The sequence below is a fragment of the Eleutherodactylus coqui genome, chromosome 2, assembly GCF_035609145.1.
Source record: "Eleutherodactylus coqui strain aEleCoq1 chromosome 2, aEleCoq1.hap1, whole genome shotgun sequence".
Classification (NCBI taxonomy): domain Eukaryota; kingdom Metazoa; phylum Chordata; class Amphibia; order Anura; family Eleutherodactylidae; genus Eleutherodactylus; species Eleutherodactylus coqui.
In genome coordinates, this window is record NC_089838.1 from 22,580,858 (window position 1) to 22,606,829 (window position 25,972).

The 25,972-nt window shown below is 48.5% G+C and overlaps 1 protein-coding gene across 1 annotated transcript in view; it reads right to left on the minus strand.

The window, feature by feature from the left end:
* The window catches only part of CLINT1 (clathrin interactor 1), a 65,520-nt gene that overhangs the window by 15,676 nt on the left and 23,872 nt on the right, over window positions 1-25,972 (minus strand). Inside the window, exons 2-4 of the mRNA XM_066590476.1 lie at window positions 10,471-10,575; window positions 8,310-8,406; window positions 769-877 (exon numbers count right to left, since the gene is read on the minus strand). Of these exons, the coding sequence (XP_066446573.1) occupies window positions 769-877; window positions 8,310-8,406; window positions 10,471-10,575 (311 nt within the window). The remainder of the gene's footprint in view (window positions 1-768; window positions 878-8,309; window positions 8,407-10,470; window positions 10,576-25,972) is intronic.

Genomic DNA, 25,972 nt, shown 5'->3' on the forward strand with positions numbered 1-25,972 from the left:
CCGTCCTGCCTCTTAAGAGTTAAACTCGCTGTTAAGGAAAAAAAAAATCTCCATATATATTTAATATTTCCCGACTTCCCCCATCTCCTCTTCATTACTACAACTTCACTCCTGTCCCCATTAAAGCTTTGGCGCGGGCGCGCACAAAGAGCCAATTTCAAGCAAATTAACACGTTTTACTGGGCAGACAACACGCGGCATGCTCCGGCTTCTCCTAATTGCAGATAACCTGGCTGGGAAAGAGCGGGCGCTGAATAATACCCGTCTGCCGCCATCGCCGGATCGCCCTCCCCTATTTTTTCCTTAATTCTAATGCATTCAGAACACACCCCGGCTTTCCTCTGCACTGTAAATATTACTTGGCGCAGGCTAGAGGGGTAGCGAGCGAGAATAAACCCAGCTTCAAACAGCCGCGCTCGTGTTGGAGGGCCGACCTTTTTCCCGGTGTATAATTAAAGCGCTCCCTTTCTTTCGGCGCCACAGGGGACCAGCCTCTGGTGCATATTTTAATATAAACCCGGGCCGCTCGTGTTGTGCTGCTTGTGTTGTTATTAGGTTTCTCCTCTCGGCAAAAAAGTTCTTCTCCTCGCTAATTAATACTCTAGGGCCCGGTGTCTTGGAATGTGTTCTTCACACAGCCTGCAGCCGCTCGGGCCCAATTAGGCCTCTGCAGCCTGTGAAGACGTTCGGGTGAATGACAAGTCCGACAAGCGCTTTAATTTGCTCCCTCCCAAGGTTTTCGCTGCCTCTCTTCTCGCTAATACTCACCTACAAAGTGGTAATTTTCTAAGGATCGTAAGTCATAAATGTGCTCCCTGGCGCTTGTGACGACCCGCTCCGATCCGTTCCGTATGAGGTACGCCAGCAGCAGCATGGACTGCGAGGAGGGCAGAGAAGAGAAAGAGGAGAATTAGTCCCGTCTTCCTGGCACGATGGACTTGGCATCTGTAACCCTTCATCTGCCAGGAACTCGAGAAGCTTGCAGAAGAGTTAAATGAAATGTCAGCTTATAACAGAGGACAAGAGAAATGACACCAATGGTTAAAACTCGTTTTCGCAATACGACGACACAAAATATACCATATGGCACTGGAGGGGGTTGTCCAGTTACCAGATATCCCCATGCGCTAAAATAAGGAAAGCAGCAGTACTTACCCGTTCTATGCCACCACCGTCCTGGTGTCTTTTTATGGCAGACGTCATCACCGGAAGTCATGTGACCACTGCAGCCAATCAGAGGCTTCAGCGTTACCGCCTGATCTCCTGGCATTAGCGCTCGAAGATCTTGAGCCCAGCGCACCCGCAGTCGACCTTAGTGAATGTGACCACCACTTCATTCACTGTGCCAAGTGAAGCCCAGTGTTACATAGAAGTGAATGGAGTGGTGGCCACCCATGCATGCCGCCACTCCTATTACTAAGGGGGACTCCTGGTGTATCTACCGTCCTTATAATACAAAAATAGCCACGTTCCCCCTGTAGCGCCTGGTGGGCCACAATATTTTGAGGGAAAACCTGCAGTTTGCTAGAGGCGCCCAAGGTGAGCAGCTGATCGCCCCAGCAGCATTTTGAAAGAGCGGCGTCACCTATACTGATCAATTTAAAAAGGTACATGTATTGATAGCTCATGTAGCAATGAGATCATTGTATACAGTATATATACTGCACTGCTATAGTGACACCTGCAGGTCTAATGGGTGTACTGCAATGAACAATTACCAGCATGTATGTGGTTGCAATACTAGGGGTACACATTGCGCCCCTAGTGGTGGGAACAGGCAGCAGAGTTTTTTGCGTTATTTCTATTCACTGGTGATAAGATGTGGCGTAACTAATGGAATCAAGCAATGCAGAAATATCAAGTGGATTACGAAATACGTGCAAAAACCATCAGTAAGGTAGGTACAAGTAAGGAGCCCCGTAAAACTATGGGAAATTGATGAGGGTTGGACATTCTGAAAGCCAGGTTCTTCCATAGTTTTTATAGCGATCCAGAGTCTAAAAAGTCGCTGAACTGAAAGTCTTCCATTAACCCCTTAGTTACCAGCCTATTTCATGCCTTAAGGACCTTCAGCATCACATTGCTGAAGAAGAACACAAGAACTCGTTGACCTAGCCGTATGAGGGGGTATTGCTTTTTTCTTGGGGACGAGCCGTACAGTTTAATAGCAGCACTCTGGGGTACATACAATGTGTTGTATAACTATTACTACATTTTTGGGGGGAGGAGCAGATGGGAAAAAGATCCAGAACCTCCACTATTCTTTTGGGGTTTTGAGCTTACAGCGGTCACTGCTCGGTACGTTTAAAAAAAAAACACAAAAAAAAAAACTGATTTTTTTTAAAACCTTTTGTGGAGTATTTTATCTACTTAATATGGGTTTAGTGGAGAAAAAAAAAAGCTATTATTTCAAATTACACGTTATTGAACTTTTTTTTTTAGTTCCTGAAGAGGATTTGAAGAGGGGATTGTTCGATCGCCAGGATAGTACACTGCATTACTTAAGTAGTCCATTCTTCTAAGCCTATGAGAGCAGCCCATTAGACTGTGGGAGGCGGGGCTTTATAGGCAGTGTTAGGGCCCTCTTACACAGGACGACTTGTCGGGAGCAGCATTAGTGAAAGGAGGCAGAGCGGACCGGGGAACACCACCTCCATTCAAAGTAAGCGGTCAGTAGTTCATAAGTGAATGACTATTTACATAGGCCGATCTATCGTTCGTTGTTTATTTTCTGCATATAGAAAACTGAAGGAGTAGTGAACGAATTCTCATTCGCTGTTCATTCGCGCCATGCATTTACACTGCACGATTTATTGGTCCATGTAAAAGAGCCCTTACATGGCTGACATGAAGGCCTTTTGTAAGGCTTCTGGCTGCCATTGGAACTCTTTGGTACCTTGCGATCGAACTGGGGGATGATGATGGGTGACAAAAAGGGCCCCCTCTATCATCTACTTACATGCTGTAGTCACTATGGACCGTGGCATGTAAGGGGTTAAACTGCAAGGATCTGAGGTTTTGCCATTGCTGGCTGTTAGAGCAGAAGCCTGGCTGTCAGTAGTCAGCTAAGCCACCGTCCTAAAAAGATGTGCAGGTTTAAAGCCCATTAGTGACTTCCATAAAAAGGTGTGTTGCTGATCACTAAGGGGTTAAATAACTGTGCCATGAAGTAAGAAACCCCTGTTACAGAATAGCATAAATCCTACAAGATGTCCATGAAGAATACTAAGAGCGTGCAGAGCCAGATACTTGGGGCCACTTTGAAATGACTAGCATTCTGCTGAAAAGGACATTTAGGAGGAGGGAGGAGCAATCAATCAGCCATTGATGCACATAACCGCTCTCGGCCATCAGCACCACTAGAAATGCTGTAAAAAGTCATGCCAATTGGCTGGGAGCAGCCAGACAAGGCGTTCCTCACAATTCTCTTCCCAAATATCCTTTTCACCCGGATGCTAGGCATAGTGTAGAAGCCTGCCAAGCTATGGGAGTTGAATAGCAAAAGCTCTTAGCAATCACCCAGTGTAAAGGTGCTTTTACATGGGACTGCGTCCAACAGGTCATCCCAGAGATACACAGGAATTATCGGTAGTGGATGAAGGCAGAGCGGGTCGGGGATCATTCCGGCCGGCCGCCCCCACTCACAGTAAGCAGGCAGTCATGTAACCAATGTGTTTACACGGGCCTATTCTGCCCCCTCCCACCAATCTGGAGAATGAAGGGGCAACATAGACAATTCAGTGCAGCAGCCACTGCAAAGCATTTCATGGCCACCCACAGTGCAGTGGAATTGCATCACAGAATTGGCTGCAGTTTCCTGCCTCAGCCAGTGGCCAGGGCCGGCGCTGTAGAGGCGTAATCAGCCCCGAAACCAATTCACTCTCAGGACTGATGGGAGTCCGAGAGGTCCACTAATATAAAACGATGGCGTATCCTTGTATTTTAACTCCACTTTTGTCCATGGAAGAAATCTGGTATTACAGTTGAACCTGCTTAACTGCAATACTAGACACACCCCATGACAAGAGTGGCGCTGTTTCTTCAGCTTCTGACCCAATTATAATACAGTCATCTAATTCCATTCTAGGTCAGAAGGCGGACCGTTTCTCCTTAAGAAGAGTGCCAAGTAAGTGTAAGGAGACTTCTAAGCAATGCAATGGATAGTGCTGCAGGTGTAAGGTACGATCTTCCAATAGGTGGCGCTGTAGAGGCATGGTACTATCTCCCATTTGCATGCTTGGTATCACCGTTTACCCTCCTCATCCTCGGACAGTTAAGGCTCTAATGAAAACACTCTTACTTTCTAGATTTCATTCCACTTGTCCAAAAAGCAGAGCTATAATTGCACATTCTGCGGGATTTGCTGGAGTTAAGCATATGGGACCGAGACACAAAAGCCATTAAATGTGAATTATGGAGCAGGTCATGCTTCCAATTGACTCCTCTACCAAATGGAAGTGCACATGACTGGAAACAAGTGTGGGGGATCTACGTCGGAGCATGTGTGCGATTGTGCTTAATAATCAACATACAGATGGGATGAAAAATGGCTCAATACTCACAGATGGCAAGAAGTATTTAAGTCCTCTCACGGCGCAGGAGAGGTCGGCAACGAGGCGTCTGCACAGAGGTCACCGCGAGGAATGTCCCCGACGTAGAAAGTCATTTATTATCTGCCCATATGCAAGTCATTTAACAAGCTTCATCACAGATCTTTTGCCATTATATACAGGACGAATGCCTGCGAGTTATGGAAAACCGTACAGGACGTTAGATCCGTGAATCACCCGGTAAGGAACAGTGCCGGGATGAGCGCAGGTCCACTCAGATCCAGGAGGCAACTGCACATTTATACAACTATCTGGTATTGCATCTCAGTTTCATTTACTTTAGTGGCGTTGAGTTGCAGAGAGCTGCAGTACCAGGCACGGCCACTACCAAATGTACAGTGCTGTACCTTGTATATAAAAGGGGGATGGGGTGGTTGCTGGCGCCACACGGCCTCTCCAGACCCCCTAATATGACATTAATTGGCTATCCTAAGCATAGGCCATTCATTTAGTGGTCTCAGAAAACAGCTCTAAAATGCTAATTTCACCCGATAATCTACATAGGGCAAAAGAGAAGCCTATAAGACAAGCAGTAATGTCATTCACACTTTGTATTTAATTAAAGCCAGAGATTTGTAAGACTGGTGATCATGGGTTGTAGCTATTGTCCTGGGCTAACGCTCCCTTTACACGGCCCGTATATCGTGTATGAATGTTCCTCTGGCCAACAATCAGACAGTGTAAAAGGCCCAAGGTTCAACAGATGACCGATTAATTGGCTGCGCATCTCCGGGCATGAACGGGGTGAAGTACAGCTGGCTCTATGGGGATGAACAATTGCACTAAGGCCACGGTCACATGGGGCGGATTCCCGACGGAAACCGCGACTTTTCCGCCGGGAGAACTGCCACGGAGGCTTTGAAGCGGCCCGGCCGTTCGCTCTTCCGCTGCGGCCGGCGCTCCCATAGAGGATAGCGCGGCCATAGCGGGAAAAAAAGATCGATCTGGTTGCCGATAGGCTTTAAAGGCCCTTTCACACGGGACAATTACCAGGTGCTAAAGTGCCCAACAGACATCCCAGTGATCATAGTTCCTGTGCTTGCAGACAGAAGCAATCAATGCACGGTGAATGGAGGCGGAGTAGCCGAAGATTGTTCCGCCGCCCGCCTCCATTCACAGTAAACGGGCGGTCATACACTAATAATCCTGCACGAAATCCGACCCTGACCGCAGCGGATGACCCTGCGTACCTGTCTTCGCCGGCGTCTGCACAGACCTGTCTTCTTCCAGCTTCTCTGTACTGCGGATGGACAGATTGCACGGCTTGTTGGACAGATTTTTTTTTTTTTTTTAAATGCCCACTTCTCCCGTGAAATCCGCGCCCACCCAGAATGTCAACCCCGGATGGGCTGCGGGTCGGACAGCTTCCACTGACTTTGAACCTCAGGAAAATGCAGCATGCCGAATTAGTTTCCACTCCAATCATTTTTCTCGCAGCATGCTACGAAGGGTTATAGCTGCGGCACACAGAGGCGGACACCAGCCCCGGATTCTGCAGCAAAAATCTGCCCGTGTGCGTGAGGCCTTAAATAAACATGACGTATTGTTACATAGTGGGCCTTCGGTAAATACAAGGAGCCCGTTTATTACATAAGACAAATACCCCTCCTCTAAAAGGGATCCTTGAGCGGATGGTGGGTGCATGAGAGGAGAAGTGATGCACGATGACTACAGCAAGCAATACTAGCAAAGTTACCAGAATTCAAAGTCGCTTGCTGTCAGTTCTTGTATCTCCGATTCGGATTATTGAAACGGAGATTTAGTTGCAGAAGAGGAAAAAAAAAAAGCAGCGGGGAACGTTAGTAATAAAAGGAGAGAGCCTGGACGAGCCCGGCAGCTAATCCTCAGAAGAGCGGCTGGATGTATAACTAGTGCGTATGTGAAGCATTAAATATTAATGGCCCCAGCTCTCCGGGGAGCGCAGGGAGAGCGCGTAGCGTGCACCCTGCAGGCTGCCACCCCCAACCTCCTGCTCCCTGTCACCCTGAGCAGCGGATCGTCTGCCGGGGAACATACATCAAATGCAGAGCATGTGTGGGTATAATACACAGCAACGTGCAAAGAGCAGAATTATTTAATATGTACACATATTCCGCTATGTCAACTGTACGGCTCCCACAATGGAAAGCGGCTCTTCGTCTGAAGCATAAATTACGCTGCGAGGATTGTATACTACAACTATAAAGTGAGTGGTGAGGCCATCAGCAGAATCAATACGGGCCATCACAGACACAGAAGATGAAAGGGGCGCTGAGCAGCAGATACAAGGTGTATATGGATTTACAGCACACAGGAGCTCAGCAATAAGTGATCGGGAGGAAGAGGAGATTTTTTTTTTCTAGAAGCGACTTCCTGTCACTAACGCCTTTGAACATTGCGAGAGACGTGTCATAAGAGTTGCTGGACAGAGCGGCCCTCACTGGGGGGGACGCAATGTGACTTTGGTTATCTGCTACGTTTACTAGGCGCCATGTCGTACTAATATTTGTGGGAATCATCAACAAGTGCAAGAAAGGTCTTAAAGGCAATGTTTGCATCTAGTTTTGTTCTATATGTTGGGAACACAAAAGATATACCCCACGGTATAGTTTTTCTTTGCAGCTTCTTTCCTGATGAAGGGGACACTCGTTTGGCCCCCGTGCCCATGTTTAGAGTACGTGTGGGAGTTTTCCAGTTGCATACAATGAACATGTCCATCTGGATGAGACGCGAAGTACTGTATGTCTTTCAACCACACTGGAGACAGACTGATTTCAGGCCCTCACATCAGTGTGTACTATGCTGGTGCTGTATACATAATTAGTAAGAAAAGGATTTAAAAGTAGAACTAAAACTTTTCAAAAACTTGTTACATGTCAGAAGTTTTGAACAGTGGGGGTCCGGGTGCCTATAACCCCACCGATTGCTAAAACAAATGGGAAGAAGCACTCAGCTGAGTGTTGTGCCCGATCAGCTGGAATCATAAGCAGCGCAAGGACTCCGCAGGCTTTCTATGGAGCTCGTACAGCGATGGAAACAGTTCCCCGGTTTGTTTTAGCGATTAGTTGGGGTCTCAGCACCGGGATCCCCATTGATGAAAGCTTCTGACAAGTCACCATTACAACTAGAAGGAAGCGCCATCAGCAATCACATGATCAATCAGTTGGCTCCTGAAATCCTGGCTGTTCAGTTCACATTGCAGAGGGAAACTGTGGCCAGTCATGGTATTCTACATTGCCAAGAAAAAGTAAGTGAACCCTTTAGAATTACCTGCATTTCTGTATTGATCGCTAGTAAAATGGGGTCTGATTGTTGTAGTGGACAAATAAATGGGTGACTGTGTGGTCTAGTTAAGTGAGGAGTAGAGATGAGCGACCGTACTCGTTAAGGACAGAGTACCTGCCTGCTCGCCAGCAAAGATTCAGGTGCAGGAGGGAGGCACCCGAATTTTTGCGGGCAAGCAGGCAGGTACTCGAAAAGGACGATACTCGCTCGAGTATCTGTCCTTAATGAGTACGCTCGCTCATCTTTAGTGAGGAGCCCCTCTGTCTTAGTGGATTTGTACTCCTGCTACTACTACCCATCACTATTTGGAAACTAAAAAGCAGTTTTTAGGAACAAAAATCATCAATATATAATGGTACCCAATCAGATTTCACCGAGTGGTTGTTATGGGGGAACTCCGACACTTATGCAGTGGGCATTACTTTCCCTCCTTACCTTGTAAACTCTGCGCCAGTTCTTCTTGTTGTCTTTCAGCATCCTCGTCCACAACATGTTCATCAGCTCTGGGAACTGTTCGTACATGAAGGTGGCCCTGAAACATACAAGCTTAATATGAAGATGTCCGTTCATCTTTTGGCTGCTCTTCCCTCAATGTCCTATAGATGGCAGTAGAGAGCTTACTCCTTGAAGAGCTGTGTAAGATATTAAGGCCCTATTCACACCTACGGCAAGACATCCATTTCTCTGTTCCTTCATTTGAGCAGAGAGAAACTAAAACACAGTGGCCAGTCTGACATATCACGTACCTCATCGGAGCCCACAGTGTGTATAAGAACCAGAAAGCTCAGGATAAACAAGCAGCCCCAAGACAGGTGGGGGAACAGATAAAAAGCAAATATGTTTCAAAATAATCCCCACTAGGAGTGTTCCAATCTGGAAAACCCATCAATAGGTAATTCTGAGTTAACGGAGGGGGTCCTCTGTTCAGGATACTCTTCTCTTGGCCAGAGTGGGGAGATGTTACAAAAAGTGTCTTGCACTGGAGGACCCGTCCTGTCCTACAATACACAGACAACCCACTGATATGAATGAGCACCATGTAATACTTCATTTCTCCAGTGGAGGCACTGTGGGAAAACTAAACACTTATTGCTTGGTTTCACCACAGATTTCAGCTGATCGCTGGGGGTTCTAGCAGGGGGACAATTTGTGATCAGTTTATTGTCAATGGACCCTTCTAACAAGGATTGCATCAGTTTCCCAAACTATCACCCAGTGTTTGTCCTCCAGTGCTCATGACAAGTTAAGTTATACAAAGTGGTTTAAAAGGGGTATTCTGGGCATTTGCTACTGATAAACTATTCTTAGGGTCTGCCGCTTGGGATCTCTGCCAATCAGCTAATCCTATGGCCCACAGAGATGGTGAGGGCCAGAAGTGTAATAGATGGATTCACTTCTATCGATTTCAATGGGAGTCATGTCTCCTATTACACTTCTGACTCTGAACACAACGAGGAGCGGGAAGTGAAGTCCGATTTCAATGGGAACGAAGCCGTCTATTACACTTCGGACTGGAGGATCAGCTGATTGGCGGGAATCCCGACTGATGGACACCCGCCAATCAACTATTGATTACCTATCCGGAGGACAGATCAATAGTAAATGCCAAGAAAACCCCTTCAAGGCTTGCTTTACACTAGGACTTTATTCCATTAACCCTTTCCAGCATGTCCCATACCGCAGTACTGACTCTAGCCAGCAGATGGCGCTACTGTATAATGGCAGAAAGAGAAAGCCCCTAGGAAACCCTGAATCCAAAATTGGATTGCAAAGGGTTAAGGGCTAATGCCCACGGATGGATTTCTGCTGCGTTTTCCGCTGTGGGAAAGAAATCGCGGCATGTTCTATTTCACCGCAGATTTACGCAGCGGGAAGTCTCTATTAATATAGTATTAATGGAGACCGCTGAAATCTGCGATCACTCGCGTTTTTAAACGCAATACTCCCGCAGCGGAAATCCGCAATGCTCGTGGGAATGAGCCCCAACACAGTTTTTATACGGTTTTCAAGATCTCTGCTTGAACTCAATTAATAGAAACTTGCAGCGTTCACTTCTAGCACCTAGCAACCTGTCCTGGTCATGTGATGGACACCGAGGTGCGCGGCTCATTACACAGTGTAGTTATCAGAACCGTTCACGCCCATCACATGACCACGACCCATGTTAATCCTTAGGCTGTAAACAAATAGAATTACAGCAAGCAGAGCTATTGAAAACGGAGGAAACGATGCAGGAAGTATATGGGAAAATTGTGTAACTTCATTATACAATAAATGCCCTTTATTTGCTGAAAGCGGAATATTTCTTTAATTGTATATGAGGTTAGGACAATCAACCAAGAACATCTTAGCAGTAGGGCAACGTGCACAATCACATAATGTGTGCCCATCGCGTATCCAGTACACAAACTTGTATGCACGTGGCATGGCTGGCATGTGTCCGTATCACCGACCCATCAGACTAAATAAGAAATGCATTCCTATTCCACGCACAGCCCACGATGGTGAAGAAAGTTTCCAGCTTCCGCCCTCCGTCTCCAGAAGAAGCTGTAGCTAGTATAGTCTGTCTTCTCCCGGGAAATCAGCCATTACTTACTTGGCTATCTCTCCCATGAGCTGCCCGGAAGGTCCCCAGGGGTCATCGTTGGTCGCCTCTCGAACCTTAGACTCGATCTCTGAATAATTCATCACCACATTGGTGCTGCAAAAACAAAAAAAGGGAAGAAAACACAGGTGATTAGCATCAGTCCAGAGCCGCACACAGAGACTTAATAATGACACCGCTGGGCTCCTTAATGAGCTGCCGCTACGGCGCGGGGACGGGCGCGCTTAGTACTGCGGATACCCTGAGGACACCTTACAATGCATTTAACTTACTGCAGAGGCGGCTTTATTCCCCTCCTATTCCATTAGGATCTTGAATACAAATGAGACCAGGGATCACTTCACCCTTGGAAATAAACCAGCGCAAATGGCTTGTGGTCAAAATAAAACGATTGTACTGAGAACGTAGAGATTTAGGGTAAGCAGGATGCCCGCAGGGGGACGTACTCCACTCCGACTGCTATGGAGTCAGACATATACAAGCCAAGGGTCTGCACCGTTATTTGAGGACTTGTGTTATAAAGATAGTCCTGTCTACAGAGCGACTTTTCTAATTGAGGACAGCGATCGGCTGTGGTGGCCGCAGAGTTCTGATGCAGCGGCCACGGCAGGAAGAATGTGGTATTACACGATGCCCATTCAAATGGTCACACCCCGAGTCCTCCAGAGGGGAAGCCATTCTATAAGACTGATCTAGGAGGATCATGAGGGGGGGGGGGGGGGGGGCTGCCCACTATGACATCAATAAGTCTTAAAGGGTTTCCCAGGACTAAGGGCTCATGTCCACGGGCAAAATAAGAATTAAAATCCGCAGCGGATTTTAACTCTTCTCCTGCCCGCGGATCCGCACCCCATAGGGATGCATTGACCACCTGCGGGGTAGATAAATACCCGCGGATCGTCAATAAAAGTGATTTTAAAAAAAATGGAGCATGAAAAAATCTGGACCATGCTCCATTTTCATGCGGGTCTCCCGCGGGGACGGCTCCCGCGGGCTTCTATTGAAGCCTATGGAAGCCGTCCGGATCCGCGGGAGACCTAAAATCTGATTTTACTTACAGGCTCCGGTTCTTCTCTTCTCCACGGCGCCATCTTCTCTCAGTCGCGGCCGGATCATTTTGCTTCGGCCCGGCGCATGCGCGGGGCACGTCACCGACGTCAGCATGCACATCCGCCGAGCCGAAGAAAGAAGATCTGGCTGCGACGCAGAGAAGATGACGCCGCGGCGAAGAGAAGAAACGGAGCGGATGGCAGGTGAGTTTATTCTCATTTATGCTTATTTTCAGCCCTCATGTCCGCGGGGCAGGAGGGACCCGCTGCAGATTCTCCATGGAGAATCCAGAGCGGGCCTGATTTTCCCCGTGGACATGAGGCCTTAAATACTGATGACCTGTCCTTAGGAGGGGATACAAATTGGATTGGAAAGGGTTAAGGATAAATGTAAAATCTGGTCTGGTATAGTTTAATAAAGTAATAACCCTACACTTCTCAAGAACCACAATGGGGAAAAAAAGAAAAACCACCTCCAGAAACAAGGGTGATAATATAATAAAGGCGGTGTGCCTGAATGTTTGCATACAAAAGGGGCAAATTTTGCACAAATTGTGTTTGCACCAAAATTTGTGACTTTCTCCGCTTTTTTTAAAAAAAAAGGCCAGCAGAGCCTTCTGCAGCCCAACAAGTTACCTGTAACTGGCATAAACTCTTAGCACAAGTCTACTCCACCTCACCACTTCTTACTTGGGGAGGGTGAGAGGAGCAGTGTACCAAGACCGGAATAGGACATGCCAGTCCAAGTCCGTGTGTCCCATAAGGGTGGGCATCCGGTTTTCCTAAAGTAGTGTCTAGCAAATCTGTCATCTTACACAGTTATATATGGGAGGGGAGGATATAGCGCCCCACCACTAGGCAGCGGTACTGCTCAGGGGGAGGGCAGCAACCATATACTAGTTATTACCCAGATTTTGGACCTGACTGAAGGTGGCTTTACACGGGACAACCATCATCCAGTCGCTAGCTACAGCGAATGTAAGCGATCGCTTCACGTAAACACGGCCTGGTCTAAGTGACGAGTATTCATTCGCTAGTTGCCTAGTTTCTTAAAAAAAAAAAAAAGTCGCTAATTGATTACCGGTAATTATCGTGCAGCGTAAACAGGTAATCACTTTCAGTGACAAGGAGTTGCGATTGGTCAACGTACGGCTCCAACAAACGCCGATTGCAGCAAGTGCTCCCATGAAGACCGCCGGAGCGCACTTATGTGCGTCCAGTAGACGCCGCAACCAGTGAAGTGTTTGGGAGGGGGGTGAACCGTCAGCTATACGCCCATCATAGAACCCTACTAGTAGACAAACATTTCTGCTCATATAAAGGCTCCCAATAAATTCGTTCGGCGATCACGAAATTGGAAACAAGTGATACCGCTTTACCGGTATTTCGAGCGGCCGTTGTCCCGTGGTCACTGGATTGGGAACAGCCTTGCAGAACGCGACAAATCAAAGACTAATAAGTCCTGGCGGTTTGTGACTTCGCGTTTAATCAGCGTTTAAGATCACCCAGCGGACATGGAGTTAAGAAAACCAAACTGTACGTGGCTTTAATCCAAGGCAATTAAATCCAAAACACATCTTGGAAGGAGGGACCCCCGGCTTTCTCTTCCTTTCCCATGTAGAGCTCAGCCCTCGTACCCAGGGTCCCGGTGACCTCAGTGCGAGGAAGGAATTTACGGCCAGATGTGGAGGACTCGCCGAGGACCTCGTTAGCATAAAACCTTGTGTGATTGATATGGATGTGATATCGGAGGATACGCGGTCACGCAGGGGGAGGAGGACACCCCCTGTGCTTTGTTAGGGCCTCTCGGTAGGAAATCATATGGAGAGTTTTGGGGGGCTGAGGAAGAAGGCGGCAGCTCCTTGGCACCCCTTCAGCTTCACGTCTCAAGGAATTAGGTTTGCGTGACAGCAAATAAATCAAACGGCAGACTGCAAAAAAAAAAAAGGGGGGAGGCGGCGAATAAGCGGGTCCCGAGCATATGGATTCTGACCCCGTTCTGGGAGAACAGTAAACCCTCCGCTCTGTGGGAGACCCACAAAACTGACAGGGTTTTCTGTAGGTAAGCACATTCGGCCGCCGAGCCTGGAGACTAGAAGGCCTTGCGGGAAACCTCTGACTGCGAGGAAGATAAATTATCCGCACTACTCCAAGCTTCATTACACAGGGCCATATCCGCCCCATATATTACTGTATAACCCGAGCGTTACCGTGTATCCCGCTACAACCAGTTTACATGAAGCCCATCTGCCATCATATGCTTTCCCCATTAGCAGATCGTGTTCTAGAAGATATGGTCACATGACTTCTGCGTGGGTTCTTGGCACAAACCACCAACAGCCGTCTCCCACTTTTCCCAATGCACATGGGCGGATTTTTGCTGTGAAATCCGCAGCGGGCGTCTGGTCGCGGATTCCACAGCAATGTCCGTCCATGGCATGCGATGTAAAATGATTCTTCTACGCCCACAAGCGGAAATCACTTGAAGGTAGGAAGAATCGCAGCATGATCGATAGCGGGACTCGTACAGAAGGCTTCCACTGCAGTCAGGGAACCCGTCCGACCCGTGGCGATTCCGAAATATGAATTTCGAAATTGCCGCGAATCCGTATCATTGCCGTCCGGCACATCCGCAGCACACAGGAGACCAATCGGGAAAGTTATGCCGGGGAGAGGGGGTTGGTTTTCACCAGCCGGGCACAGGATCTGATTCCGGTATGGGATCCAGCATGTAGAATCCGACCCGACCTAGTGCATTCGGCCTTACGCTCCTGATCACTCTAGCTCAAGAAAAGCCATCAATAGTAGATTGGTGGGGATCCACCACCTGGGACCCTCAATGATCAGCTAACTCTTAACCAGTGCACTCATGCATGAGCCGATTTCCCACTGGGACCTTAGCCTGTAATACCAAGCTTGGCCACTGCAGTGGGAACGGAGCCGCTAGTGTCTTGCAGAAATCAGGTCCATGCCCTAGTGCCGCAGCCCAGCAAGGGTCCCATATGGTGGACTCCCGCTGAGCTACTACTGATGGCTGGACATCCCTAAGGGTTGGACTTTAAACCCAACCAACGCCCCATGGTCCCACATCCAGCTTCCATTATGTCCTTCAGCATTTTCTTTTTCAAAATAGAGCACCATACTGCAGGGTTTTCTCCGGCATGTCGCGCTGGATCTGCGCGGCAGCCATAGGTATGGCTGGTTCTGTGTCATCTCATTTGCGCGCTCCCTAGCACCGTATTTCAGTGCGTACACAGATAGGGCACACTGGGATTTTTTTTTTATGTGACCGAAAAACTTCACGAAAATATGCAAATCTGAATTAACCCCTTGAAATGAATGTTCTATTCACAGGGATTAGGTGTGCGTTAAATTGCAGCATATATACGCTCGTGCGAATGGCAGTGTCTATACCAGTCACAACACCCGCACTTACGTTATTCGCAAAGTTGGTCAAATTCTATGAAGAACTAAACTCTGGCATCTCTGAGTGTATCTGAAGGAGACCATCTCAGATGCCGCCATCCCACCACGATCCCCTCCCTTACTTGTCCTCCTGTGTGTCAGTCCTTACTGCATCTTGGGCTGCCTGCTTCAGGACTAAAATACCAGGACTGCAGTGAAGAGAGGAACACATTTTGCAGCAGGCCATCTGATTCTCGTCAGTGGCTCTTCTGCGGTCTTCGGACCCCCGTTAATAGATTAGCCTTGCATTAGCCGTGGTAGTGATCACTCTGATGCGATGCGGCTGCTCGCGGACGGTAGTTTGCGGTGTGCGCAGAGGCCAGATATTCCTGGAAAGGCCGAGCGGCGGATGTGATAAGTCAGGGTTCCAGGAACCGCTCACATTGCATCACTTTAGACATGTCCTTAATGGCTTCTCTCCGGCCTCATCACTCATTTATATCGCTCTGGTGTGGATGCAGCCCTATAGACAGGACCAAGGCTCCATGTATAGGAGACCTGCCGTCCGCTCAATGCCAGTCTGCTGGAGTAAAGACAGTGGATCGCTCATAGCAAGACACTAAAACACCAGAATATAGCGCAACGTGCCGTCCTCTTATAGTCAATGTAGTATTCAACTGTTACTAGGAAAGCTGTGTGACAACCAAGGGTACCGCCATTGCAGCTTACAGAGGTCTTGTCACCCAGCTTTCCCTGACTCCTGAATGTAAAAGCTACCCATCTTAGAAAGCGGATATAAGAGAAACTATTACAGGATTACTACCCAATCAGTGGGGCCTGCTGGGTCCCTCACGGGTCCTGAGAAAGGAGCTCCAGAGCGCCCCCCGAATGGAGAGATGATGGTGATACACTGCTCCATTCATTCCAATGGGACAGCTGGCGCTATCTCCGATAGCCCACTGAAATGAATGGCGCGGTAGTGTGACCATCACTCCATTCATTCGGGGGGAGGTTTGTGATCAGTTTGCTTTAGGATCAGCAAGAGCCCAGAACAAGAACCCCCACTGCTCATAACATTTGGTGGAACAACCCCTTTAAAAGGGGGGGGGGGGTTCTATCTTAGCCATACATGGCTGAGATGGAAACACTGATGTCAATGATGTGGTCGGAGGGCTGGGATGACAGAAACTGCCGAGCTATGCAGTTTCTGTAACTCCCATAGAAGTCAATGGGAGTTAAGCATACAGCATAAGACACTGCATTGAGGGTGGCTGTAATACAAGACAGGTGGGGGTCCCAGAGAGGAACCGGTACCTATCGGACTTGTATGGTATATCCTGATCACATCTGCCTCTTGGCTTCCAATATAAAGAAGTTTAAAAAGAAGAAAAACACAACAAACAACAAAACCCCAAAACTGTGCAAAATAAAAAACATGGCGCCGTGCCAGATCCGTCGCCGACCAGCAGCACCCAACAGCCCCCTTAGGTGCTCCTCTTCAGAAGGACCTTAAAGGACGTGTTCGTGTTGGCGATTTAGTTTAAAGTAAAACATTTCCTGCAAAAGGTACAAAACAGAACAAATGTCCATCTATGATGGAGACATCTAGATAACATCCGCACGTGGCGCTGCGGCGGGCGCCCTGCTTACTTTTACTTGCGGATGTTAATTTTTGAAGCTTCTGTATGTATAGCGTTTCAAGCGACAGCGTTCCCTCTTTAGTGCCAGCTTTTGTGGTGCTGGGAAGTCTATGGCTTGTACAACCCTACGCCCGTCCCATCGGCATGCAATAACCATAAATGTCACTCCGCGTTATACACAGTGCTAAACTAATACCTGGTGTAATACCATAAGCATACACAAGAGGGCGCCACTTCCTGTCTTCATCAGTATATACGATCCACACACAACACTATAGTTCTAATACATGTAGGTGAAGTGCTGCAGCCTCCGCAGATCATCTCAAGAGCAATTACACTGCAATACTTTGCTTCATAACCGAGCCGGCTCGCTGTCCACATGTCTCCCATAGTTAGGCGACAGGCTGAAGTCATACTGGTAGTCGCTTTTATGGAAACCCCATGTATGACCAAGGCTCTGGGCACACACGCTACAATGGCTGACGTATGCCGTATACTCCCTAGTGTGGTCCTTTATCATAAGCAGATAACCCGCCCCCACTAGTGACCGCTGACCGACAACCAGCAGGTCGTTCTTCCCCACAGAGCGATCAATGATCAGCTGATTGGCTGCACATCTCCCCATGTGAGCGGGGGATACAATCAGCGGAGGAGCGAACGTTTACTTGTCTGTCGTTGGTCGGACTGTTGGGCTTCAGCCGTGTAAAAGGACCATAAGGGACAAATGGAAAGAATTTCCAACACCTTGCAGGGAATTCTTTGGGCGACTAAACACCAATTTTCTGGGAGATAAAAAAACAAAAACAAAAATGAACCCGACAGGCTGTGTTTAAAAAAAAAAGAAGAAATAAAAAAGGGACTTTTCTCTCATTTTGCCACTTTGCTGGACACTTCTGTAAAACACGGAGGGTTCAGCAAGAGCGCGGTGACCTGAGAGTTACTATATGCCAGCCGCTGGGGTGAATTAGAGCGCCCATCTCCACCGGCCTGTCGTTGGTAGACCGATTAGAGAAGTGCCAGACATACTAGAAGGCAAACCCCTCTATCAGTTTGGCGCACTTGACGCCAGCGCGTTTCGGATGCGCACTGGCATATAACACACTGGTCCAAGTAAATTCTGACCATTTGTTTAACTTCATCATTTTCAGCACCTCTGCTTGCTGCCATGAAGTGATCTACTGCCCTGAATGTTTGCTACAGTGTTGACAAGAATTTCTGTTGTTCAGCTGTACCAAAGCGAACAAAAACCCGCCGTATGCCGCACAAACGGATGAACACAAACAGCGCCTCATGGATCTAACTGACTGTGAGGGGGCCATGCACAGGACAGGAACCTCGTCAAATCTCTGCGCTCATACACTCAGCTGATTTAGTCAGAAGGCAGACAGCTCCGTTTCCACTGCAGTGGCCAGGCTTGGTATGGCAGGCACTGAAGGGAATTTGAACTTTGCCTGTAATACCTTGCCTGACCACTGCAGTGAGAATGGAGCTGTCTTCTTCCAGCACGGGCCCGCAGAGCAGCTGATCAGAGATCGTCCCAGGTGGCAGACCCGCGCCAGTCTACAATAGATGGCGTTTCCTGACAATCTTCAGTCTCTGTAAAATGGCCTTTAGTCTGTCCGGGTTTCCAGACTCTGGATGTAAACTAGAATGTTCACATTCAAAGACAGCAAGCAGAGATCAGGGAAAAACTGAGCAAAGTGTGATTTAGAGCTTACACTCATGAGCAAAAGTAAAACGCAGCACGCTTCATTTTCCTGCGCATTTCTGCACCAGAAGTCCCTGTAGAAGTCAATGGGGATGCGCAAATGCGTGCAAAACACACTAGAAGATGCCTGAAATGCGCAATTCCGCAGGAAGAACACGTCTGGAACGCAGACTAATTAACCATTTCAATTTGCATGTCTTTGGCGCGCACCAATGCCTTGCCTCTGGAAAAAGGACAGTAAAATAGGCCGATGCCTGCGCAAAAAACCCCCCAAAAAACAATTCCGCAAAATCGCTTCGCTCATGCGTGTGCAAATCCACATACGATCGTGTAAATCCGGCTATGGGTGCATTCATATCCTGCGGATTTGGCGCAGACCTGCAGCATATTTCACCCCTTAACTGACTGAAAAGGGTGAAATCTGCTGCAGATACACACCAAGATGTGGAGTGAGGAGGGCTCTGACCGCCACGTGTCAGCGCCCTCTCAGGGCCGGCACCCATCGTAGGCGGCCATCACTGATGGGGGTCATCTTCCTTCCTGCGTGCCACGATTACACAGCTATTTGCTCAGCAGGGAGATACATTTGCGTGTACATCCGCGCCGCACATGAAAAGTCGTCTCTCGTCTGCCAAATCTGTAATTACCGCTCTAATTGCATAATAATTGTAGATCATTACTGCGGAGCCTGTGGTGTCAACCAGCCGCATACTGCAGGCAGCCATCAGACCGGCTGCGGATACATCAAGCACTTCCTGTGACCCAAAACCTGCTTACTTGGCTCAGTGCAAAGCCAAATAAATGGTGCCCGCTCCTATAATTAGCTGAGCAAACATTTACCTCTGCGGCTCCCGACGCTGGAGAAGCGAGACGCTCGGCTCTAATGCGTTCCACGTCAGATGGGAGAGGAGGAAGCCGGGTGACCTGTAAGGAACGAGGGGCGCAGACAAAACTGGCCACAAGCCATGAGAGATGACGCCCAATCTGTTAGGACTGCCATGACCACTCATGGAATTTACAGCAGACTCACACATATAGCAGAACTGGGGGAGAGAGTAGTGAGCATGCTCCAAGACCTATGCAGGGAGGGGGAGGAGGTGCACTGTGACCATTACCCACAGTAACTTGTGGTTCCTGTGTTATTTTCATATATGCATTACATGTCATTGTAATCTGTCCCCTGAACACACCCCTAGGTGTAAAGGACTACTAAAGGGGTTGCCCAGTTGCAAAACGGATGGCCTTCAATAGTGGATCAGTAGGTGTCCACTGCTCAGGACTCTCACAATCAGCTAGTCGCTGGCCCACTGTGCTTCTGCAATTAGCGAATATCTGCATGAAGCATACAACTCTGTTCACAGTGCAGTGGCCCAGCTTGGTATTACAGGCAAAGTTCCCATTGAAGTGAATGACTGCAATACAAAGTCTGGCCACTGCAGTGGGAACAGAGCTGTCTGCTTTCTATAGAAATCCACTCAATGCATGAGCAAACAAATCCAGAGAAAAGCTGATCAGCTGAGATCTGAAGCGCTGCACCTCTTCGGTTACCTATTAAATACCTATCCTAAGAATAGGTTATCAATTGAAAAAAATGCCCAGAGTCCCAGACAACCCCTTTAAGGTAAAGGCAGAGCTATCTGCCTAGGAGCCCCAGTATGCTGCCTCCTAGTGTTGAATAGCTCCTTCAAGGTGTAGGATAGGTGGTAAATGTACAATCACTGGGGGTCACAGGGGATCCATTCTAGTGACTGGTGGGGGTCCACATGGTCAGACCCCAGAGATAGGTGATAAATGTACAATCACTGGGGGTCTGAGGGGATCCATTCTAGTGACTGGCAGGAGTCCACACAGTCAGCCCCCAAAGATAAGAAGTAAATGTACAATTACTGGGGGTCCAAGGGGATCCATTCTAGTGACTGGTGGTGGTCCACGCGGTCAGCCCCCAGAGATAGGTGGTAAATGTACAATCACTGGGGTCCCAAGGGATCCATTCTAGTGACTGGGGGTGGTCCACGCGGTCAGCCCCCAGAGATAGGTGGTAAATGTATTATCTATTGGATTGGTGATGAATGCTGTTTATGGATCCACCCCATTAACATGACATCTGATGGTACATGGCTTCAGGGACACCAATATTGATGATGCATTCTCACGGGGCCACTCCGGCAAAAATACATTTTTTTTCCTGTCCTTGCCCCCTCACCCGATTGCCTGTCGTAAGGCCCTTTTACACGGGACGATTATCGTTCAGAATTGTTTAAGCTCATGCAGGGTTTTGAACAATAGCCGTCCCGTGTAAACGCATGCAGAGACTGAGCGAGGGCCGTTCAGTGTAAACAGCAGTCACTCCTGAACGAGGTCATCTGCTTACAGTGAATGAGGGGGTATAGGGGGAGAACACTGCCCGGCCGCTCCACCTCCATGCCGCAGCGCTGGGAGTGATGCCAGTGATACTCGCTCCTATGTAACAGCCCAAGAGCGAGTATCACTGGGACGCGCTGCCAGGCATCGTCTACCGGAGAGCTCTTCCACTTCCGTACAGCCCCTGTCTGAAGCTAATTAGCCACCATCTTGATCGTGAGATTTTTCTTTTTTTTTTTTAACTTTCAATCAATCCCCGTTTAAAAACGCTGCGTTTTTACAAGCTCCTGTATTATTAGACTGGCCGAGTTGTAAGAAGTCAATGGCTACAACAGGCGCCGGAGACATGCAGATGCAGGGGACCCGCGGGCACGCTATCAGGTCTGTTATTTGATATACAGAGCAGCGCCGCCACTTGAAGGAAAAATAAAATAAATCAAATTTTGCGATTCTTCCTGAAAATAGAATCACGGGCGATAAAGGGCAAATTAATCAACTGTGATGAATGGCCCGTCCCTACCTGCAGCAGTTAATTATTTCTTGGATGAAAAGATAAGACATGAAGTCAGCAGCAGTAGGTCTACTTTATGTAAGTAGGTCATTGTTCACAGCGGGCACACCCCGGGCATTCACACCTGACCCAATGCAAACATGCCCCACACCCTGCCTGGATCCTCCCATGTAAAGGTTTGAACCAATTCTGTATTTGTGAAGGCTGTTTCATCGAGGGAAGAACTGGACATTTCGGCTCAGAGTGTAATTCACATAATGATGCCATGAACCCCTACTGAATCATTTCAGTCATGCCCAAAGGCCTGGCTGGCATCCTCCTCATTATATCCGTATTTTAAAAAGCTGTTCAAGATAAGGAAACATGGCTGCTTCATTCCAAAGACAGCACCACACCTGTCCACAGGTTGAATCTGGTATTGCAGCTCAGCACCGTTCACTTTAACGCGGTGGCACTGCAATACCAGACTTTAATGCTCAGTCACTCTTCCCACAGTTAGTCTCTGCATAGTGATCATCTGTTCACTGTAAGCTGCCAGAGGGGGAAGGAGGCTGGTTCTATCCACAGTCTACATCAGGGCAGCACCAAGAAGGGCACACGCAAGTGCAAAACAACAAAAAAAAGCAGCATTTCAAGACTTAAGTGTTTCTCCTATGAATCGTTGACACACTAGGGGGTTGGGTGTGTTTGGAAGGGTTACAGAGAACATGGAAGGGAAATTCATGATGCATTTTATGCCAGATTCTAAGGCCCCCTGCACACGGGGGGAAATTCCACGGCGGGATTTCCTGCAGAATTTCCGCCCAGGGACGCTGCCATAGGATAGCATTAGAAAACGCAATCCTAGGCAGACGGCCGCGATTTGTCTGCGTGAAATCACACGTGGAAAACAAATGGCGGCATGCTCTATTTCTGTGCGGGTCTCACAGAGGTCCGCACAGACATGTCACTCCTGGGCCGCCAGCTCCGCTCTGCAAAAGAGTCAGCTGGACGGCAGCCGGCGCATCAGAGAGCCGGAGCCGCGGGAGCAGGTGAGAGCTGCACTGGTCCCTGATCTGACCCCCCCGTCTGCAAGCGGCCTAAAGCGAATAAAAAAAGAAAAGTCAGAAGTAGGCCTAGTGCCCACGGCCGTGATGGGCTCCGCAAGCGGAATCCGTCATGGCGCCCTCCAGAGACCGCATTCTTACCACGGGTTCCACCACCCGACGTTCGCATGACGCTTCGGTGCGCATGCGTAGTAGAGCACATGACGTGCTGGCCGCACCACATGACGCAGCTGGTGGTGGGCGGGGAAGCGTTTTCACTCTATCTTCCGCCGTTTTCCGCTGTGCTACAGCGGAAGATAGCGTGACGGACGGCTTTCATTGACTGCAATGGAAGCTGTCCGCCCGTAAGCTCGCGGCAAATAGAACATGCCGCGGGTGATTGCAGGCGCTTTCACGGGGCGGAATTCCGCACCGTGAGCATTGCGCTATTAGGTACCTAATAGCTGCGGGGCAACACCTGTGGGAATTAGGCCGTATTGTGCAAGACTTGCTTGTGCTAAGATTTTGCAACTTTTTGATTGCTACCCGGTTTCCCAGAAAATAAGACAGTGTCTTACATGAATTTTTACACTAAAAGCTTTCACTTTTTTTTACATATATAGCTGCCTGGACACTGTCTAAATTGACTTTATTAACTGTAACTAGGGCTTAATTTTGGAGCAGGGATTATTTTTCAAGCATTCTCCAAAATCCTCAAAAAATCATTCTCAAAAGGCCTGAAAAATTGTGCTAGGGCTTATTTTCGGGGTATTTTTTCAAGAAACAGGGTACATGCCATTTTTCGGAAAAGCGGGCATGGCTGCGAGTACCCATGTCATCACTAAGAGATGACGGGGAAAAAACAAAACAAAAACTGTGCCCCCGCAGTCATCCGCAGTACTGTTTAGGGAGGTGTGCAGGGTCAATGGCCGGAGTCCAATGCAGACCTACCGCATGCAGAAATTGCCCCGCTCGTTTGCCCCGGCCTTCGTCACGTTAGGGTGTGTGTGTGTGTATATATATATATATATATATATATATATATATATATATATATATATATATATATAAATAAAGCACCACATGACAGGACAGCTTCGTGTGACTATTCCTTTATTGAGCAATACAAGTCTGTCTGAGAACTGAATGTGAAGGCGCTAAGATATCTGTGCCGTCCTCTCCACCCCAAATACGTTACCTTACGAGAGAAGCCTCTGCCAGGCGCAGCAGGTGCAGCTAGATGTACCCGCTCCAAAACCATCACTCCTCAAGATCAGATTTCACCGTGTATTCCAGTCAGTCATCAGATACCCCGAACAATAGGCACGGAGAAGGCCCAGTAGAGCGAAGCGGAGCATGGTTAACCCCCTACTGCCCAGGAGGCACAAGAAGAATGTGCCGCCACCTCCAACTACAGGCGACGGTCAGGAATATACGGCGAGATTTAATCCGCCGTGTGGATGACGTTGCAGGCATCATTCCCTTTGCACTGCCAGAAGGGTCAGAGTAGTAAAAAGACCTCAGCAGAAGAGACAGTCCGGCCCGCCCATCAGACCGTGGGACTCAATCAGCAAATGGCGCGGGAACTTTTTAAAAGCTGTTTAAGTTATCTTGCTTTCATTAGTTATATAGGCCGACGATTTGGAAACCGTTAAACTTCAGTGTGTGGTTGGTGTAAGCACTTTTGCATGCTCAGAACGCACGGGGGATCGCGGGGATGAAGGAATCCTCTGCCGTGATGCTATCCCATTACTTTCAATGAGACTGGCACTGCTTCCCCGGAGTGATGATTTTCTCCACACACTACTTCCCTAGAAGAGCCATCCGACCCTGGCAGTTGTCTTCTGAAGGCTGGGGATTGAAAAATCCCCGCCCCCAGAAAGTGCTGGTGTCATTGGTTGAGCACTCAGACAGTCACAGGCAGCGCTCAGCTGTCATGCAATGGCTGAGGGCTGCCTGTGATTGGCTGAGCGCTCAGCTAATGAGACTAGTGCTTTCTGGAAGCCGGGGATTGAAAAACACAGAAAACAACTGCCGGGGCAGGAGAGAAGAGATATTTTTTTACAGTTAGTCATGATTTTCAGGGAAGGGCTTATAGTTTAGGCCCTTCCCCAAAAATGATCGCTGCGGGGTTTGCCTGCAACCCACTGCTTTCCATGGGGCCTCAGCAGTGAAAGAAATGGGATAGCAATGGGCTGCAGCAAGAAATAGGATAGCATCACCGGGACCGCAGGGATGAAGGAATCCTCTGCCATAGCCGTCACAACTATGGCAGAAATTCCGCAATGTATTCCCTATGTCTGCAATGGGGCTGCCGCCGGCCCCATTGAAAACACTGAGCGATAGCGCAGATTTTTTCTGTGTGCTGCAAGACTTAGGCCTCCTTGCCACGAACAGATTTCCGCTGCGTAATTCGCGGCGAAAATCCGCTGCGTTGCTCGCAGCTATTAGGTTCTATTGAACCTAATAGCTCAGGGCACACGGTGCGGAATTCCACCGCGGAATTCCGCACCGTGAAATCTCCCGTCCTCACCCGCGGGCATGCTCTATTTGCCGCGGGTGTACGCGCTGACGCCTTCCATTGCAGTCAATGGAAGCCGTCCGTTCACGCCATCTCCCGCTGTAACACAGCGGAAGATAGCGTGAAAACGCTTTCCTGCCTACCGCCGCCGCGTCATATGACGCGGCCGGCCGCGTCATGTGATGCGGTGGGCGTGTCATTGACGTGGCGGCGGTGGACGGGGAAGCGTCATGCGGGAGCGAAGAAGCCGGATCCGCTGGTAAGTATGGGGTCTCTGGGGGGCGCCGTGATGGGCTTCGCCGCAGAATATTCCGCGGCGGAGCCCGTCACGCTTGTGTGCAGCCGGCCTTAGGGGGGGGAACGCAATTGTGTATGAAACCATTGAAAATCATTGCTTTTATAATCATTGCTCTCGCATCGCAAGAAAAAAAATTACCGCTCGTGGGTAGGCCTGTCAATGCTTGTTTTTTTACTTAAGGGTACGTTCACAGGATGGAAATTGCACCCAAGTTTTCTGCATGAATTGCTCAGCTTCCTGTCACGGACCGACACGCGGATTTCGATCTGACAATGGGTAAGATATGATGTGGAATTTTAGAGGGAAATTTTTTTTTTTATAAATATATATCATTTCTGCGTCAAGAAAATACACGCAACTTCTTGATGCGGATACACATTAAATGCTGCATGTGGATTACCCATTGGCAGGGCTGAATCTGAGCTGTGTATTTTTGGCCAAAAAAAAGCAAAAAACACAAACTTGCTTTTTTTCCTTTTTTAAAGAGGTGGAGCTCACGTTAAAATTTCTGCAGTGAATTCCTCCGTGAACATCAAGCATACTGCTCGGAGGCCTTTCAAGCCTCACCCGAACCAGAGTTGGAGACATTGTGCATTACAAGGTAGTTGTAGATGCAAGGGGCGGGGCTTGGGCCAGTAGGGAGTGAGTAGAGAACCCGGACCAGTCCCAGCATGGGAACCGCCCACTGGACAGCTCATACCTCATTTGCATACCGCAAAAAAATGGCAGTTTCATGGCCTGAGGATCACTTTTATAGAAAAAAAAAAAAAGTCCTAAAAGTTTGATTACACCCGTCTTACTCTCCAGCATAGGGGTAAAATGTGCATTCCGGGCTTCTTTTAAAGGGCTCCTTTGTCTACAACCACCTCAACCAGTACAACGTCCGCTGTTACTCTGGCAGGAGTCGGTATTAAACATTTTAATTGCTGTAATCTTCAACTAGTAAGATGGTAACGTTATGAGGCTTGGCAGGGG